General features: G+C 44.3%; 1 protein-coding gene across 1 annotated transcript in view; it reads right to left on the minus strand.

The window, feature by feature from the left end:
• The window catches only part of LOC124038988 (supervillin-like), a 106,277-nt gene that overhangs the window by 68,131 nt on the left and 16,939 nt on the right, over window positions 1-21,207 (minus strand). Inside the window, exons 6-12 of the mRNA XM_046354888.1 lie at window positions 21,070-21,104; window positions 12,386-12,450; window positions 11,958-12,094; window positions 10,367-10,520; window positions 8,507-8,683; window positions 5,529-6,120; window positions 581-806 (exon numbers count right to left, since the gene is read on the minus strand). Coding sequence (XP_046210844.1) covers window positions 581-806; window positions 5,529-6,120; window positions 8,507-8,683; window positions 10,367-10,520; window positions 11,958-12,094; window positions 12,386-12,450; window positions 21,070-21,104 — 1,386 coding nt within the window. The remainder of the gene's footprint in view (window positions 1-580; window positions 807-5,528; window positions 6,121-8,506; window positions 8,684-10,366; window positions 10,521-11,957; window positions 12,095-12,385; window positions 12,451-21,069; window positions 21,105-21,207) is intronic.

A 21,207-nucleotide genomic window follows, 5' to 3' on the forward strand; every position in this document is an offset into this window, starting at 1 on the left:
CTCCCATCTCTCTCGAACATACTCATATAAGGACAAGAAAATAAAACACTACATCTTATCATTTTGACCTCATATGCAGATCAAAAAGTCCACAAGTGTAAACATACTGACGGAGTCAGTGCCAATATCCAACAGGAGTCAACAACAATTCAAATAACGCATGTGTCTGTTGCTGTCCCGTCTGACAGACTGAAACAAACAGGACTACACTGCATTCTAAAACACAGCCCAATCAGACAGTGATTCAGAGAATGTCATATGCTCACACACATACTGTGCAAAGAATGACCTAAACTGCCTTGCCAAAAATGATTCATTACACTTGGGATCATGTATCAATACACCCAGTCACTACAAAGATACAGGCGCCCATCCTAACATAGTTGCCGGAGAGGAAGGAAACTGCTTAGGGATTTCACCATGAGACCAAAGGTGACTTTAAAACAGAGTTTAATGCCTGTGAAATGGGAAACCGGAGGATGGTGAGCAAAACATGCTGTCGAGAGACAACTGCCTAGATACAAAAGGTTTTCCCTAATCAACCAGGGTTTCTTTGATGAGAAAAAGAAAAGGAACTCACCTGTCTTTGATGGACATCTGTCTAGCCGACATGGCTTCTGAGAGCTCTATGTCCTCTTGCTCAGACTGGACCAGGCTGTGTGTGTGTCCCAGACCACTGCTGCCGTCCGTGTGTGTGTCCGCCCCGCCCAGCTCCCGAGCCTGGGGCAGCACTGTGTGTGGAGAGAGAGATGCACTCCTTAGCTGCTCTGCTGCTCTCGATGATGACACACTAGAGTCTGGCAGCTCTGCACACACACAGGAAGGCGTTAGTAGAGCTCCCCTAGCACAATCATGTTTGCAAACACACTTATCAAAAATCTCTAAAACAGCTGTAGAAAAGCGTAACACTCTCACAATGTTAAAACCCTCCGCCCTGTTGCTCTTCTAGTTGTGTACAGCGAACCTCCCTCTACAGAAGCCACACCATAAGAGAGTCTCTCGCTCTCGGCTGGTCCGTGCCCTAACAAGCTGCGGGAAAAGCCAAACGCTGATACAGACTGACAAGACAAAACAGGGGAGAGCTTGCTAGAGTCTGCGCCCACAGTGAATTGTCAAATAAGGGAAAGCTTGAAAACCACAGACACTGCGTGTGAACATAATTCATAGACACACAGGAAGTTTTGTTTTGATGAGAGAGATACAGCATCTCTGGTATATCTGCAGCTTAACACTTAAGTTTACACTGTGTGGTACGTAGTATTGGCTGTGTTGATGTTGATGTTTTTTGCGAGTAGTCTACCTGGATTTCATTTACAACAGGAGCCATAGTGGGAGTACCAAGGGGGAAATAAATTAATTTGATTGAGCTAATGTGATCTGTCAGATGGTCGGCATCGGAAATCATTTCATAACTCTCTCCCACAAACACACAGCCAAGCGATGATCAGAATTATTGGCACCATTGATGAAGAGGAGCAAAAAAGACAGTGTAAAATAAATTAAACAAATACTGAGGTATATTTTATGCTGAAAATTATACGAATACAATTGCTCAGAGAAATAGATTGTGTAGAAGTCATAAAAACAAATCTAAAAAACATTGGGGTTAAAATGATTGGCACCCCTGTTTTCAGTACTCTATCACCATCCCATTACGAGGATAAAGACAGCGAGCTTCTTTCAAAAAACAATGAGATTGGAGAGCACGTTGGGAGAGATGTTAGACCATTACTCTGTAGAGAATCTTTCCAGATCCTTGATCTGGAGAAACCAACATTTGCCTCATGCATTTGCCTCATTCGTTTGTGCTTATTGATTGCCCTCTTCAATTCAAACCATAGGTTTTCAATGGGGTTTAAGTCCAGAGACTGAAACAGCCCTTCATCCCTCACACTCTTTGACCTTTTGAAGTTTTGTTGTGTTACAGTCTGAATTTAAAATGGATTACATTTAGATTTTGTAGCTGGCCTATACACAATACCCCATAATGTCAAAGTGGATTTTTATTTTTGTATTTTTAAAACAAATTTAAGCTAAAATGTATTGAGTCAATAACTATTCAACCCCTGTGTTATGGGAAGCCTAACTACGTTAAGGAGTAAACATTTGCTTAACAAGTCACAAAATAACTTGAATGGACTCACTCTGTGTGCAATAATAGTGTTTAACATATTTTTTTTATGACTACATCATCTCTGTACCACACAAATTATTTGTAAGGTCCCTAAATTTCAAACACAGATTCAACCACAAAGACCAGGGAGATTGTCGCAAAGAAGGGCACCTATTGGTAAATGGGTAAAAAATAAAATAAAATAAAAAGCAGACATTAAATATCTCTTTGAGCATGGTGAAGTTAGCATTTACACTGGTGTATCAATACACCCAGTCACTACACAGATACAGGCGCTCTTCCTAACTCGGAGAGGAAGGAAACCGTTCAAGGATTTCACCATGAGGCCAATGGTGACTTTAAAACAGTTCGAGTTTTAATGGCTGTGATAGGAGAAAACTGAGGATGGATCAACAACTTTGTAGTTACTCCACAATACTAACCTAATTGACAGAGTGAAAAGATGGAAGCCTGTACAGAATAAAAAATATTCCAAAACATGCATCTGTTGCAACAAGGCACTCGAGTAATACTGCAAAAATAATGTGGCAAAGGAATTCACTTTTTGTCCTGAATACAAAGTGTTATGTTTTGGGAAAATCCAATACAACACATTACTGAGTACCACTCTCCATATTTTCAAGCATCATGTTATGGGTACGCTTGTAATAGTTAAGGACTGGGGAATTTTTACAGATAAAAAATAAACAGAATGGAGGTAAACACAGGCAAAATCTTGTCTCAGTCTGCTTTCCAGCACTCACTGGGAGATGAATTCAGCTTTCAGCTGGACAATAACCTAAAACAAAAGGCCGAATCTACACAGGAGTTGCTTACAAAGACAGTGAATGTTCCCGAGTGGCCGTGTTACAGTTTTAACTTAAATCTGCTTGAAAATCTATGGCAAGACATGACAATGGTTGCCTAGCAATGATCAACAACCAACTTGACAGATTTGCAGAATTTAGAAATGAATCAAATGGGCCAATGTTGCAGAATCCAGGTGTGGAAAGCTCATAAAGAGACTTACCCAAGAAAGGCTCACAGCTGTAATCGCTGCCAAAGATGATTCAAACATGTACTCTCAGGGGGTTGAATACCTTTTTAAATCAAGATATATTTGTTTACAAATGTTATAATTATTCTTCCACTTTGATCATTTAATCCCACCTTTTAATACAACAAAATTGAAAAAGTTAAAGGGTGTGAATAATTCCTGAAGGCACTGTATGTATGCATGTACAGTTGAAGTCGAAAGTTTACATACACTTAGGCTGGAGTCATCGATTTTCAACCACTCCACAAATGTCTTGTTAAACAAACTATAGTTTTGGCAAGTCAGTTTAAGACATCTACCTTGTGCATGACAGAAGTCATTTTCAAAAGATTACATACACTAAGTTGCCTGAGCCTTTAAACAGCTTGGAAAATTCCAGAAAAAGATGTCATGGCTTTAGAAGATTCTGATAGGATAATTGACATAATTTGAGACAATTGGAGATGTGCCTGTGAATGTATTTCAAGGCCTACCTTCAAACTCAGTGCCTCTTTATGTGACATCATGGGAAAATCAAAAGAAATCAGCCAAGACCTCAGAAAAGGAAATTGTAGACTTCCACTAGTCTGGATCATCCTTGGGAGCAATTTCCAAACACCTGAAGGTACCACGTTTCTGTACAAACAATCTGTACAAACAATAATACGCAAGTATAAACACCATGGGACCAAGCAGCCGTCATACCGCTCAGGAAGGAGAAGCGTTCTGTCTCCTAGAGATTAACGTATTTTGGTGCGAAAAGTGCAAAACAATCCCAGAACAACAGCAAAGGACCTTGTGAAGATGCTGGAAACTAGGTACAAACAGATCTATATCCACAGTAAAACGAGTCCTACATCGACATAAAGTGAAAGGCCGCTCAGCAAGGAAGATGCCATTGCTCAAAAACCTCCATAAAATAGCCAGACTATGGTTTGCAACTGCACATGGGGACAAAGATTGTACTTTTTGGAGAAATGTCCTCTGGTCTGATGAAACAAAAATATAACTGATTGGCCATAAATGACCATCATTATGTTGAGGAAAAAGGGGAGGCTTGCAAGCCTTAGAACACATCCCAACCGTCAAGCACGGGGGTGGCAACATCATGTTGTGGGGGTGCTTTGCTGCAGGAGGGACTGGTGCACTTCACAAAATAGATGGCATCGTGAGGAAGGAGAATTATGTGGATATATTGAAGCAACATCTCAAGACATCAGTCAGGAAGTTAAAGCTTGGTCGCAAATGGGTCTTCCAAATGGACAATGACCACAAGCATACTTCCAAAGTTGTGGTAAAATGGCTTCAGGACAACAAAGTCAAGGTATTGGAGTGGCCATCACAAAGCCCTGACCTCAATCCCATAGAAAATTTGTGGGCAGAACTGAAAAAGCGTGTGCGAGCAAGGAGGCCTACAAATCTGATTCCGTTACACCCAACTAATTTTGCGAAGCTTGTGGAAGGCTACCCGAACCATTTGACCCCAGTTCAACAATTTAAAGGCAATACTACCAAATACTAATTGAGTGTATGTAAACTTCAGACCCACTGGGAATGTGATGAAAGAAATAAGAGCTGAAATATATCATTCTCTCTACTATTATTCTGACATTTAACATTCTTAAAATAAAGTGGTGATCCTAACTGACCTAAGACAGGGAATTTTTACTCTGATTAAATGTCAGGATTTGTGAAAAACTGAGTTTAAATGTATTTGGCTAAGGTGTATGTAAACTTCCGACTTCAACTGTATGTGTGTGTGTGAGCAAGCGTGAGAGAGAGTGGAGAATTTTAAATAATTTGATGTGGATTTTTTAAAGCATGAGCGAAAGAGAGGCAGAGTGAGAGAAAGTGAAAGACTAACAGAAAAGCCCACCCTTCCTCCCTCCTTCCCCCTGTCAGACCACAGCCCCTGGAAGCTTGTCTTACCACATTGCTGGGGAGTAGTGAACTACATGTCATTTAACTACATTTTTGTTGGTAGTAGAACTAAACTTCAATCTTGTTGGTGTTTTCAGTAGTTAATTACTTTTTTTTGTTGCTATGTAGCGATGTAGCCAACTACTGGAACTACACACTACTTGTTCTGCAAAAATAAACAATAATATGGGTGTGCAAGATTTTCCTTTCTTTGTTGGCACCAGACCTGCCAGAATTCTCACTTGAAACATAGTTTGTGTGTTTAATAGGCTAAACTACACATTCTATTAACATCTGACTGCAGAGTGATTGGTTCTTGCAATTTGTACTCCATGACATTTCAATATGATAATTTATCACTATATTTTTCTTAAGAGCAGCTACAGTGTAGCTTACTTATTCCAGTGTGAAGTAGTTGGTAGCTTGATAAAATATATTTTCTGAATAGCTTCTGCTTACCAGTGCTGATGACCTTTGATCTGTGTCCGTCTGGGTCCTGGAGGTCTAATGATGACTGTCTCAGATAGCCCCTCTGCTCCTGGTGCTGCCTGTGGTCCTGGTGGAGACCACCACCACCACTCTCTGTCCCCTTCAACACACGCCGGGGCTCCACACCCTCACCACCACCCATCCTGGCCAAACGCTGCTCCTCCTCCCACTCCCTCTCACCAGACCAGGCCTGAGGCATGGGGGCCTTTCTGACACCTCCCTCCGGAGAGGGCAACTTTCTCTTCCCTCCCCACAGATCGCCCTCCTCTCCCTGGGGGAGGATGGTGGTTGAGTCAGTCTGGTGCGCCTGAAGATCCAGAGAGGCTTGGTGGTGGGGGCCAGGCACAGACCTCCAGACGGCATTGGAGGGTTCTGTGATCTGGGTGGGAGGGCTAGGGTGGTGGGGGATGGACCTTTCGTAGTACCCAGGGTTGGGTGCCTCTGCTGGGCTACCCCCGCCCCTAGTGGCTAAGTGGATGTCCCCTGCATGGTCTGTGGCGACCGTGGCCCCAGGTCTGAGGGTAGATGAGAATAGCTGGCCCAACTTGGCCCCGTTATGGATCTGGGTCGAGGAAAAAGGGGGAGAGCGAGAGAGAGAGAAGAGAGAGACAAGAGAGTGGGATGAGAGAGACAAGAGCGCGGGATGAAAGAGGCAGAGAGAGAAAACAAAGTCAGCTAGAGGGGACAAAGTCTGCTGAACAAAGTCTGCTGAAGTTCTCTCAGCAGATGAGCCCGCCTGCCCAGTAATAGTGAGGCAGCAGGCTAACCAACAGACAATGGAACTCAGGATAAAGCTGACTAATCACAGGCTGAGCACTTCCTGTGTGGATCAAAAGGACTGCAGTTTGTCTAGCCAATCACGGCCCACCCCCTGACAACCACAAAGCACAATGAGTCCAGAGTCATATTCAATGGGCACCAAACAGAAGCAAACTGACCCCAAAAATGTAGTGACTTGTTTATGCTTTTGGTTACGAAACGTTTTGCTACGGTGTGCACTTATGAATGTGACGCAGCTGCTGCAACAGTCTGTGAAGCAAAGGATGAGTTCAGCCACACACACACACACACACACACACACACACACACACACACACACACACACACACACACACACACACACACACACACACACACACACACACACACACACACACACACACACACACACACACACACACACACACACACACACACACACACACACACACACACTCTCCCTCCCGCTCTATTCACAGAATCATGCTCTAATAATAACACTGAATCAGTAGACATTGACACAATCGTCCATTCATTTAGGACTGACCCACAAACGTCACTTTTCAACGGAGAAAAAAACAGACAATTTCTCTGATGTTTATCAAAAACATTCAAAGTCTTTTATGAATCATCTCGTCTTTGTTGTTACATCATTTACATATCCTGTTGTGGTGTAAACCGAATCAAGATAAAGGACATTCCTCATCTTCTAAGTCGAAGGACAAACCTAGAAATCACTTTCATAACACACATAATAGAAAACTAACTAATGTATTTCCTCTGAGGTAATCTGCTCAGATTACAACAATGTACTGTACATTTACAGTGCTGTACTCTTTATGAGAGGAAAGTAGGCAGACCTCAATGCTGTACTCAAACGTTGATACCATTTAGGAGTGAATAATGTTAAGACTATACTGTATGGCTCACTAACTACAGTCTCAAGAAGCCCATTCCTTCATTCGTCCCTCTCTTTCAGTCACAACAACCTTGTTTCTAACAGTGACTGGTGAGAGATCAACATCGGCTGATAAACTGCATTCAGTCCATCCCTCCATTCAGAGAATGAACAAGGGAGCAGCTTTTTATTCTCTTCCCTTTTCCTCTCCTCTCCCACAGAGGGTCTTGTTTATGCCAAAGAGCAGCTCAGTGAAATAGCGTCAGCAGCCCAAATGGCACCCTATTCCCCATTTAGTGCACTACTTTGGACAGGGCCCCAAAAGTAGTGCAACAGTGGAGGCTGCTGAGGAGAGGACGGCTAATAATGACGTCCGGAACGGAGTAAATGGAATGGCATCAAATACATGTAAACCATAAATGTGATACCATTCCACTAATTACGCTCCAGCCATTACCACCAGCCCGCCCTCCCCAATTAAAGTGCCACCATCCTCCTGTGTCGTGCACTATATTGGACTGCCATTTGGGAGAAACCATGCCCAGGCTTCGTCCGTACATCATCACACAACAATCTCTTAATTGACATCACAGACCAGTCAGGGAGATAGCACTTGTATCTTGCGCTCTAATTAAATGAGGCTTTCTTCAAAAGCTGCTACTGCATGCGATGACAATGTGTTTCGCTTTCAAATGAAGCACACCTCAGATTCATTAGAAGAGCATCAGTAAATTATCCATAGATTCTCTAAGTAATTGTATGCTATTGCTATTTTATTCACAGAACTAACAAAAGCAAACAATTCATGTTTACGAATGAATCTGATCTTTTCATTTTGGTCACGCATATACGGACAAAGCTAGTGTTGCCAAGAGTCAAGCATAGCTCCAGTTGCATTCGCCTCCACTCCCTGGCCACCATGCCGTGGGTAGAGCCTTACTTGTGTGATGTCACACTGGCCCCTGTCACCTAGCTCCTGCTCATCACAGGGGACAGTGCCTGAGCGCTCCTGGACCAGAGAACACACACACAGTCTCACACACTTAGGAAAACGGTGTGTGTTTCTGAGTGTGTCATTTCTATGAAATGGTACTAAACACACAATGGGTGATGTTGAATGTCAATAAAGGGGATAAGAGGCTTGAATCAATGTTGAACTAGATGAGGGACAGCACTATATAAGACGGGTTATGGATAGTATACGATTACAGCGACAATCACCACGATGACCCCGTCACACACGAATACAGTCAGAACCCCTGCTATAATATCTGCTCCATTGTCTCCCTACCTGCTCCAGGTCTCCCAGGGTGATGGGCTGGGTCTGGTAACGGGCGTTGGCCCTGCGCCCCCTGCTGTCCGGCCTGGTGCGGATCACCCTGGTGGCTGGCTGGGCCAGCCTGTTGAACAGAGCCATCTTCTCTGCCAAGCTTAAGGTGGACAGATCCGGCTCTGCGTCCCCCTGGCCCTGCTGGGTTTTTGATTTGATTTAATTTACTTGACACATGGCTGATACAGTGCATTTCAAACCATCGAAGAGAAAACACAAACTTTTAAAAGTGTACGTTCTGGCTGGAAGGCAGGATAGGATGGCATACTGATGATGATACATACACCAGATTATAAATACACTGCTCAAAAAAATAAAAGGAACACTAAAATAACACATCCTAGATCTGAATGAATGAAATATTCTTATAAAATACTTTTTTCTTTACGTAGTTGAATGTGCTGACAACAAAATAATACACAAAAATGATCAATGGAAATCAAATGTATCAACCCATGGAGGGTCAGGATTTGGAGTCACACTCAAACTTAAAGTGGAAAACCACACTACAGGCTGATCCAACTTTGATGTAATGTCCTTAAAACAAGTCAAAATGAGGCTCAGTAGTGTGTGTTGCCTCCATGTGCCTGTATGACCTCCCTACAACGCCTGGGCATGCTCCTGATGAGGTGGCGGATGGTCTCCTGAGGGATCTCCTCCCAGACCTGGACTAAAGCATCCGCCAACTCCTGGACAGTCTGCGGTGACATGATGTCCCAGATGTGCTCAATTGGATTCAGGTCTGGGGAACGGGCGGGCCAGTCCATAGCATCAATGCCTTCCTCTTGCAAGAACTGCTGACACATTCCAGCCACATGAGGTCTAGCATTGTCTTGCATTAGGAGGAACCCAGGGCCAACCGCACCAGCAAATGGTCTCACAAGGGGTCTGAGGATCTCATCTCGGTACCTAATGGCAGTCAGGCTACCCCTGGCGAGCACATGGAGGGCTGTGCGGCCCCCCAAAGAAATGCCACCCCACACCATGACTGACCCACCGCCAAACCGGTCATGCTGGAGGATGTTGCAGGCAGCAGAACGTTCTCCACGGCGTCTCCAGACTGTCACGTCTGTCATATGTGCTCAGTGTGAACCTGCTTTCATCTGTGAATATTCCAATCTTGGTGTTCTCTGGCAAATGAAAAACGTCCTGCACGGTGTTGGGCTGTAAGCACAACCCCCACCTGTGGACGTCAGGCCCTCATACCACCCTCATGGAGTCTGTTTCTGACTGTTTGAGCAGACACATGCACATATGTGGCCTGCTGGTGGTCATTTTGCAGGGCTCTGGCAGTGCTCCTCCTGCTCCTCCTTGCACAAAGGCGGAGGTAGCGGTCCTGCTGCTGGGTTGTTGCCCTCCTACGCTGACAGAAACAGCTACGCTGACAGAAACAGCAAACCTTCTTGCCACAGCTCGCATTGATGTGCCATCCTGGATGAGCTGCACTACCTGAGACACTTGTGTGGGTTGTAGAGACTCCTTCTCATGCAACCACTAGAGTGAAAGCACCCTCATCATTCAAAAGTGACCAAAACATCAGCCAGGAAGCATAGGAACTGAGAAGTGGTCTATGGTCCCCACCTGCAGAACCACTCCTTTATTGGGGGTGTCTTGCTAATTGCCTATAATTTCCACCTGTTGTCTATTCCATTTGCACAACAGCATGTGAAATTTATTGTCAATCAGTGTTGCTTCCTAAGTGGACAGTTTGATTTCACAGAAGTGTGATTGACTTGGAGTTACATTGTGTTGTTTAAGTGTTCCCTTTATTTTTTTGAGCAGTGTATATTAATATGATACGCATCATTCATGAATACATACATTATTCTGGGTCTGGGGCTGGTTCTCCTCAGGAGAAGAAGTCTGGAGGAGCTTGGAGGACGTCCGCTGGGCCTCTCTCTGGACCTCTGGTGCATTATGGGTCTGTCTGGCCTGCTCCCTGACTGCAGCACTCTCCTGTGAGGACGCATGCAGGCTGGGAGGAGGAATTAAACACAGATAGGGAGATGGGGGGGAGAAAATGAACAGGAAGGCAGGCTAGTTCATGAAGGCCAGGGCCATGCTACACAGACAGAAAGGGTGTCCAGTCCAGTGCATAGCCTATAAAATATGGACAAATACAGTATCATTGTAATGACCGGTTGAGAAAGCACAATTTCTATGCTCCATCTTTTGAAGAGGTTGTAGGAGATCCTGGATACCACAAAATTGACAATGGTGTAACATCATAACGTGTAGAGAAAAGGGAAAATAGAGTAATATGTGCAACAGATTTTGCATGCAAATTGTTCTCTCAAAATACACAAGGGGGTGCCAAACACCCCTCCTGACCTTGTGAGAACAGATTGATGGTTGAAATTTCAGCAAAGGTTAATATAATTACACACAGACAAACGCTCTGTTTGGACCAAATCATAGTCAGCTTCCATCAACAATATCTCCGTCATGATGGAGCCAGTAAACAACCAACGATACATTCAACCAGTGTACAGTACTGTAGCTGTTGTGGTTAGGTTATAGCCTGGTACCAGATCCGTTTGTGCCGTCTTGCCAACTCTCACCATAGGAGTTAGCAAGACGGCACAAACAGATTTGGGAGCAGGCTAATTAGGTATGTTTCTGGGTTAGGATAACCCCTAAACTCCCATAGGCTGCTAATGCCACACGGGTGTGCTCACTTCCATGCCTGTGTATCTGTATGGTGTCAGTTTGCTGCTGACTAGAGTGGGGCTAGGGAAGCGTGCTCCCGCCGTATGCACTTCACAGTGACGGTATCGAGAGTCGCAGAGACATAGGGGTGGACAGAGACCGAGTCATATAGAGACAGAGGTGACCGCAGGAAGAGAGATGGGAGAAGGAGAACCAGATGATTATTTTGAATGGAATTCCCTTTTTAAAGAGGAGATCGGTAGAAAGGTGAAACAGAGCCACTGGGTGACTCAGGCGCATTTGTTATTGTTAAGTTTTGAAACAGAGACTTTTTGCATTCAGCATTGATATTAAAGTCTAGCATCCAAATTGTAGTATATACTCTGGTCTATTGCACGTGCAATGATGAGCAAATTAGGTCAGATGGGGTTAAAAAAAAAACTGTTGTTTGAAGAAACGTAATTGTTGTTTGTAATATCGCAAATGGCTGTGAAAGTTTGACCGCTAAAGGATTCCAGCTTTAAATTAAGGTAGTTCACTTCACAATAGAATAGTGAGTATAATGTAAATGGAGTGTTTATAAGCTGATATAAACGGGTTTATATTGTGTTAAGTGTTTATAAGCTTCAGTGGATCCTTACTATGTTTCAGTGTCAAGCACTTGAAGAGTCAAACCTGTGTGACTGTTTTAAGGCAAAATGACGCAAGGCAGAAAGGTAACAGCAGATGGAGGAATGGAGAGGCAGGTATAGTTGGGACTTACGTGGCAGCAATGACCACCTCCTCAGTAGTGACTGGCTGGGTATGGGAGCGGTCCTGGGTGCGTCTCAGTCGCCTCTCCATGGCCACGTTCCGTGATGGGGGTTTTGGGGAGCCCCCATCCGTGTTCCTCTCCAACTCCTGGGGAGGCCATGCAGGGAGACCAGAGTCATCTTCCATGTTTTCAAACCAATTCAAAGCTCAACTCTGTATTAAGGGAATAGATTGATACTTCAATAGAAAATATTAAGAGAGGGCCTCTAAGGCACCAGAGATTCTGGGTTTGAGCCAAGGCCGCGACCAGGAGGCCCATGGGGCGACGCACAATTGGCCCAGCGTCATCCGGGTTGGGGACGACGCTGGGCCAGTGCGAAGTGCACGCTGACCAGGTCGCCAGGTGTACGGTGTTTCCTCCGACACATTGGTGCGTACCCTGAAGAGAGAACGCTTGGCTGCAACACTCAGCTTGGCCCGCTCATCCAATTTCTCTTCATCGGCTAGAGAGAGAGATGGAGAGATAGGCAAAAAAAGGGAGCAAGAGGGGAAGGAAGAGAGAGAGAGAGCAAGATTAATATCCAAGTGTCTCAAATAGAGCGAGAGTCTGAGAATCTTGAAAACCAATTCCCATAATAAAACAGCATGCTTGAATCCTTTAAAACCTACTTAGTGTGTTCCACCGGTAGTGAAGTAAGTACTAAATGCCAGTCCAATGGCTGCAATTTGAGTTAGATCTCACAGCTTGTGCTGTGAAGTACTACAGGCCAAAGGTTTATAATCATCATGATGGTCACCATCTGTAATGTCTATAGAACAAAGACAAGCGAGACTTCCATGTGGTGTGAGTGACTGCAGTGTGTCTGGGAGACAGAGCCAGACATTCAGTGTTTCCCCCATATTAATTCAACAGCAGTGGCCCACCATTTGTTTTATATAAAGTGCCTTCAGAAAGTTCACACGCCTTTACTTTTTTCACATTTTGTTGCGTTACATCCCGAATTTAAAATGGATTAAATGTAGATTTTCTGTCACTGGCCTACACACAATACTCCATATAGTCAAAGTGGAATTACGACTTTCCCAAAGGGGATCCTTTGTCTGCACCTCCCAGGGCATTTGAACTGATTCCAGAGGCCTACCAAAAACAACGCCACCAGAGGAGAGGGTGCTGGAGCGGTCTTCCAGTGAGGCTTCGGATGCGAGGATGCATTTATTGTAGCTGGGGATTTTAACAAAGCTAATTTGAGAACAAGGCTACCTAAATTCTATCAGCCTATTGTTTGCTGTACACGGGCGAGTAACACGCTCGACCACTGCTACTCTAACTTCCGCGATGCATACAAGGCCCTCCACCGCCCTCCTTTTGGCAAATCTGACTCCATCTTGTTGCTCACCTCCTATAGGCAGACACTAAAACAGGATGCGCCTGTGCTTAGGTCTATCCAACGCTGGTCTGACCAATCGGATTCCACGCTTCAAGATTGCTGGGATATGTTCCAGGTAGCCTCAGAGAACAACATTGACGTATACGCTGACTCGGTGAGCGAGTTTAGAAGGAAGTGTATAGGAGATGTGACTATTAAAACCTTTAATTATGGCAAGTCAACTGGGAATATGGCCGAATACAAACAGTGTAGTTATCCCCTCCGTAAGGGAGTGTGGTGTCAGGAATATTAACCTCTCACTCAATGTCAGCAAAACAAAATAAATGATTGTGGACTTCAGGAAACAGCAAAGGGAGCACCCCCCTATCCACGTCAACAGGGCAGAAGTGGAGAAGGTGGAAAGTTTTATGTTCCTCGGTGTACATACATATCACCGACAAACTGAAATGGTCCACACACACACACAGGCAGTGTGGTGAAGAAGGCGCAATAACGCCTTTTCAACCTCAGGAGGCTGAAAAAAGTGTGGCTTGTCTGCAAAAACCTTCTCTACCTTTTACAGGTGCACAATTAAGAGCATCCCGTCAGGCTGTATCACTGCCTGGTACGGCAACAACCACAGTGTTCTCCAGAGGGTGGTGCGGTCTGCACAACGCATCACCAGGGGCTAACTACCTGCCCTCCGGGACACCTACAACACCCAATGTCACATAAAAAGATCATCAAGGACAATAACCACCCAAGCCACTGCCTGTTCACCCCGCTTCCATCCAGAAGGCGAGGTCAGTACAGGTGTATCAAAGCTGGGATAGAGAGATTGAAAAACAGCTTCTATATCAAGGCCATCAGATTGTTAAACAGCCATCACTAGCACTGAGAGGTGGCTGCCTACCTACAGACTTGATATCATTGGCCACTTTAATAAATGGAACACTAGTCACTTTAATAATGCCACTTTTAGAATGTTTACACATCTCGCATTACTTATCTCATATGTATATACTGTATCCTACACTATCTATTCTATAGTATCTATTGCATCTTAGCCGCTCTGTCACTGCTCATTTACAAATTTTATATTTATATATGCTTATCCCATTCCTTTGCTAGATTGTGTATATCAGGTTTCGTTGTGGAATTGTTAGATATTACGTTTTGTTGTGGAATTGTTATATATTACCTGATAGACACTGATTTACTGTCGGATCTAGAAGCACTAGCATTTCACAATAACATCTGCTAACTGTCGGATCTAGAAGCACTAGCATTTCACAATAACATCTGCTAACTGTCAGATCTAGAAGCACTAGCATTTCACAATAACATCTGCTAACTGTCAGATCTAGAAGCACTAGCATTTCACAATAACATCTGCTAACTGTCGGATCTAGAAGCACACTCACAATAACGTCTGCTAACTGTCGGATCTAGAAGCACACTCACAATAACATCTGCTCACTGTCGGATCTAGAAGCACACTCACTATAACGTCTGCTAACTGTCGGATCTAGAAGCACATACACATAAAACTTGATTTGAGCCCAGATCTACCCAGCACCGGTCTACCCAGCACCTAATTGACAGAGTGAAAAGAAGGAAGCCTGTACAGAATACAAATATTCCCAAAAATAGCACTAAAATAAAATAATTGGCAAAGCAATTAACTTTTTGTCCTGAAAATAAAGGGTATGCTAGTAATCCTTAAGAAATGGGGAGTTTTTCTAGATACAAAATAAATGGATTGGAACTAGAGAGGCAGAATCCTTTCTACCAGACACTGGGGGATAAATATACCTTTCAGGAGGACAATTATCTAAAACACAAGGCCATTCTACACTGGAGTTGCTTACCAAAAAGACAGTAAATGTTCCTGAGTGGCTAAGCTACAGTTTTCATTTAAATCTACTTGAACATCTATGGCACGACCTGAAAATGGCTGTCTAGTGATGAATAACAATCGGGGCAGCAGCGTAGCCTAGTGGTTAAAGTGTTGGACTAGTAACCGGAAGGTTGCGAGTTCAAACCCCCGAGCTGACAAGGTACAAATCTGTCGTTCTGCCCCTGAACAGGCAGTTAACCCACTGTTCCCAGGCCGTCATTGAAAATAAGAATGTGTTCTTAACTGACTTGCCTGGTTAAATAAAGGTAAAAAAAATTAAAAAAATTAAACAATCAATTTGACAGAGCTTGAAAAATTTTCAAAACAATACAAATGGGCAAAGGTTGCACAATCCAGGTGTGGAAAGCTCTTAGAGACAACCAGAAAGACTCACAGCTGTAATGTGAATTAGATTTCTGTATTTAATGTTCAATAACTGGAAGTATGAGAACAACTAGCATCACCAGCGCTACCCCTGCCGAAAACATTGCATACAGGTGTGATCTGAGAGGGTTACAGGGAATGGCACCTTTGACCAGGGCCAACAGGGCTTTGGTCAAAAGTAGTGCACTATAAAGGGAATAGGGTGCCATTTTGGACACAAAAGAGAAATACCACAGGACATCACTATGGAAACTATCCCCTTTGGCTGACGCTGCGCTACACTACTGACTAACTAACTGAGGGTGGGTATTAACCATGTGTGTGAGTGTGTGTGTAATTATAGGAACCAGATGGATGTATAGTGCTCTGCTCTATAGAACCGTAGCTGTGTTACGTACAGTTGAGAATGACACAAATATTAATTTTCACAAAGTCTGCTGCCTCAGTTTGTATGATGGCAACTTGCATATACTCCAGGATGTTATGAAGAGTGATCAGATTCATTGTAATTCATTTCAAAGTCCCCCTTTGCCATGCAAATGAACTGAATCCCCAAAAAGCATTACCACTGCATTTCAGCCCTGCCACAAAAGGACTCATGTCAGTGATTCTCTCGTTAACACAGGAGTGAGTGTTGACAAGGACAAAGCTGGAGATCACTCTGTCATGCTGATTGAGTTCAAATAACAGACTGGAAGCTTCAAAAGGAGGGTGGTGATTGGAATCATTGTTCTTCCTCCATCAATCATGGTTACCTGCAAGGAAACACGTGCCGTCATCATTGCTTTGCACAAAAATGGCTTTCACAGGCAAGGATATTGTTGCCAGTAAGATTGCACCTAAATCAACCATTTATCGGATCATCAAGAACTTCAAGGAGAGCGGTTCAATTGTTGTGAAGAGCTAAGCGTCAGTACAGAGACAAAGCGTCAGTACAAAGACAAAGTGGAATCTCAAATCAATGGCTCAGACACAAGAGGCATGTGGCAGGGTCTACAGTCAATCACGGACTACAAGATGAAATCCAGCCCAGTCACGGACCAGGATGTCTTGCTCCCAGGCAGACTAAATAACTTTTTTGCCCGCTTTGAGGACAATACAGTGCCACTGACACGGCCTGCAAAGGAAACATGCGGTCTCTCCTTCACTGCAGCCGAGGTGAGTAAGACATTTAAACGTGTTAACCCTCGCAAGGCTGCAGGCCCAGACGGCATCCCCAGCCGCGCCCTCAGAGCATGCGCAGACCAGCTGGCCGGTGTGTTTACGGACATATTCAATCAATCCCTATACCAGTCTGCTGTTCCCACATGCTTCAAGAGGGCCACCATTGTTCCTGTTCCCAAGAAAGCTAAGGTAACTGAGCTAAACGACTACCGCCCCGTAGCACTCACTTCCGTCATCATGAAGTGCTTTGAGAGACTAGTCAAGGACCATATCACCTCCACCCTACCTGACACCCTAGACCCACTCCAATTTGCTTACCGACCAAATAGGTCCACAGACGATGCAATCTCAACCACACTGCACACTGCCCTAACCCACCTGGACAAGAGGAATACCTATGTGAGAATGCTGTTCATCGACTACAGCTCGGCATTCAACACCATAGTACCCTCCAAGCTCGTCATCAAGCTCGAGACCCTGGGTCTCGACCCCGCCCTGTGCAACTGGGTACTGGACTTCCTGACGGGCCGCCCCCAGGTGGTGAGGGTAGGCATCAACATCTCCTCCCCGCTGATCCTCAACACGGGGGCCCCACAAGGGTGCGTTCTGAGCCCTCTCCTGTACTCCCTGTTCACCCACGACTGCGTGGCCACGCACGCCTCCAACTCAATCATCAAGTTTGCGGACGACACAACAGTGGTAGGCTTGATTACCAACAACGACGAGACGGCCTACAGGGAGGAGGTGAGGGCCCTCGGTGTCAGGAAAATAACCTCACACTCAACGTCAACAAAACTAAGGAGATGATTGTGGACTTCAGGAAACAGCAGAGGGAACACCCCCCTATCCACATCGATGGAACAGTAGTGGAGAGGGTAGCTAGTTTTAAGTTCCTCGGCAAACACATCACAGACAAAATGAATTGGTCCACTCACACTGACAGCGTCGTGAAGAAGGCGCAGCAGCGCCTATTCAACCTCAGGAGGCTGAAGAAATTCGGCTTGTCACCAAAAGCACTCACAAACTTCTACAGATGCACAATCGAGAGCATCCTGGCGGCTGTATCACCGCCTGGTACGGCAACTGCTCCGCCCTCAACCGTAAGGCTCTCCAGAGGGTAGTGAGGACTGCACAACGCATCACCGGGGGCAAACTACCTGCCCTCCAGGACACCTACACCACCCGTTGTTACAGGAAGGCCATAAAGATCATCAAGGACATCAACCACCCGAACCACTGCCTGTTCACCCCGCTATCATCCAGAAGGCGAGGTCAGTACAGGTGCATCAAAGCTGGGACCGAGAGACTGAAAAACAGCTTCTATCTCAAGGCCATCAGACTGTTAAACAGCCACCACTAACATTGAGTGGCTGCTGCCAACACACTGTCATTGACACTGACCCAACTCCAGCCATTTTAATAATGGGAATTGATGGGAAATGATGTAAATATATCACTAGCCACTTTAAACAATGCTACCTTTTATAATGTTACTTACCCTACATTATTCATCTCATATGCATATGTATATACTTTACTCTACATCATCGACTGCATCTTTATGTAACACATGTATCACTAGCCACTTTAACTATGCCACTTTGTTTACTTTGTCTACACACTCATCTCATATGTATATACTGTACTCGATACCATCTACTGTATGCTGCTCTGTACCATCACTCATTCATATATCCTTATGTACATGTTCCTTATCCCCTTACACTGTGTATAAGACAGTAGTTTTGGAATTGTTAGTTAGATTACTTGTTGGTTATCATTGCATTGTCGGAACTAGAAGCACAAGCATTTCGCTACACTCGCATTTAACATCTGCTAACCATGTGTATGTGACAAATACATTTGATTTGATTTTTATTTTCAGGGCGCCCTAGAAAGTCCAGCAAGCGCCAGGACCATCTCCTAAAGTTGATTCAGCTGCGGGATCAGGGCACCACCAGTACAGAGCTTGCTCAGGAATGGCAACAGGCAGGTGTGAGTGCATCTGCATGCACAGTGAGGCAAATACTTTTGGAGGATGGCCTGGTGTCAAGAAGGGCAGCAAAGAAGACACTTCTCTCCAGGAAAAACATCAGGGACAGACTGATATTCTGCAAAAGGTACAGGGATTGGACTACTGAGGACTGAGGGTAAAGTCATTTTCTCTGATGAATCCCCTTTCCGATTGTTTGTGGCATCTGGAAAAAAGCTTGTCCGGAGAAGACAAGGTGAGCGCTACCATCAGTCCTGTGTCATGCCAACAGTAAAGCATCCTGTGTGGGGCTGCTTCTCAGTCAAGAGAGTGGGCTCACTCACAATTTTGCCTAAGAACATAGCCATGAATAAAGAATGGTACCAACACATCCTCCGAGAACAACTTCTCCTAACCATCCAGCAACAGTTTGGTGACGAACAAAGCCTTTTCCAGCATGATGGAGCACCTTGCCATAAGGCAAAAGTGATAAGTAAGTGGCTCGGGGAACAAAAAATACATTTTTTGGGTCCATGGCCAGGAAACTCCCCAGACCTTAATCCCATTGAGAACTTGTGGTCAATCCTCAAGGGGCGGGTGGACAAACAAAAATCCACAAATTCTGACAAACTCCAAGCATTGGTTATGCAAGAATGGGCTGCCATCAATCAGGATGTGGCCCAGAAGTTAATTGACAGCATGCCAGGGCGGATTGCAGAGGTCTTGAAAAAGAAGGGTCAACACTGCAGATATTGACTCATTGCATCAACTTCATGTAATTGTCAATAAAAGCCTTTGACACTTATGAAATGCTTGTAATTATACTTCAGTATTCCATAGTAACATCTGACAAAAATATCTAAAGACAGTGAAGCAGCAAATTTTGTGGAAATTAATATTTGTGTCATTCTCAAACATTTTGGCCACGACTGTATTGTGAGCACCAATAGTTACAAAAATGTTTTTATTTCTCCTTTATGAATCATACATTATATACACAAAAGTATGTCGACACCCCTTCAAATTAGTGGATTCTGCTATTTCAGCCACACCCGTTGCTGACCGGTGTATAACGTCAAGCACACTGCCATGCAATCTTCATAGACAAACATTGGCAGTAGAATGGCCCGAACTGAAGATCTCAGTGACTCCAACGTGGCACTGTCATAGGATGCCACCTTTCCAACAAGTCAAATTTCTGCCCTACTAGAGCTGCTCCGGGTCAACTGTAAGTGTTGCTATTGTGAAGTGAAAATGTCTAAGAGCAACAACGTCTCAGCCGCAAAGTGGTAGGCCCCACAAGATCACAGAATGGGACCACCGAGTACTTAAGTGCGTAGCACGTAAAAACCCTCTGTCCTCAGTTGCAACTCACTACCGAGTTCCAAACTGCCTCTGGAAGCAACATCAGGTGCTTAATGAAATGGGTTTCCAATGCCAAACAGCCTAAGATCACCATGCACAATGCCAAGTGTCAGCTGGAGTGGTATAAAGCTTGCCGCCATTGGACTCTGGAGCAGTTGAAACGCATTCTCTGGAGTGATGAATCTCGCTTCACCACCTGGCCTATTGATGGACGTCAGGAGAACGCTACCGTCCTGAATGCATAGCACCAACTTTAAAGTTTGGTGGAGGAGGAATAATGGTCTGGGACTGTTTTTCATGGTTTGGGCTAGGCCCCCTAGTTCCAGAAGGGAAATCTTAATGCTACAGCATACAATGACATTCTAGATGATTCTGTGCTTCAAACTTTGTGGCAAGTTTGGGGAAGGCCCTTTCCTGTTTCAGCTTGACAAAGCCCCATGCACAAAGTGAGGTCCATACAGAATTGGTTTGTCGAGATCGGTGTTGAACTTGACTGGCCTACACAGAGCCCTGACCTCAACCACATCTAACACCTTTGGGATGAATTGGAACGCCAACTGCGAGGTAGGCCTAATCGCACAATATCCGACCTCACTAACGCTTGTGGCTAAATTAAAGTAAGTCCCTGCAGCAATGTTCCAACATCTAGTGGAAAGCCTTTAAAGAAGAGTAGAGGCTGTTATATTAGCAAAAGGGAGAACAATTCCATATTAATGCCCATGATTTTGGAATGAGATTTTCAATGAGCACATTTCCACACACTTTTGGTCATGTAGTTTAAGTTTAATGATAAGCCTTGCATCATTAAGCTTTTCTCATTAAAGGGAATCATTCAAACAAAAATGGCAGATATGTTCTTTAGCGGAAAGCAAACATATTACATTTATCCAATGGCATGTACCTGTTCAAAGTTATATACAAATGATTTTTTTCCTTTTACCAATGGAGAAAAAGTTAAAAAATAACTTACCTTCAGTGCTTGGTAGATCTGGGCTCAAACAAGACCTTCAGGAGAAAAGCCAAGAAGAAAACCAGAAAGAAAAAACACATTAATAGACAATCAAATCAAGTTGTTGGAAATCGATGGCAAATGACTGCAACTGTGAGT

The sequence above is a fragment of the Oncorhynchus gorbuscha genome, linkage group LG07, assembly GCF_021184085.1.
Source record: "Oncorhynchus gorbuscha isolate QuinsamMale2020 ecotype Even-year linkage group LG07, OgorEven_v1.0, whole genome shotgun sequence".
Classification (NCBI taxonomy): Eukaryota; Metazoa; Chordata; class Actinopteri; order Salmoniformes; family Salmonidae; genus Oncorhynchus; species Oncorhynchus gorbuscha.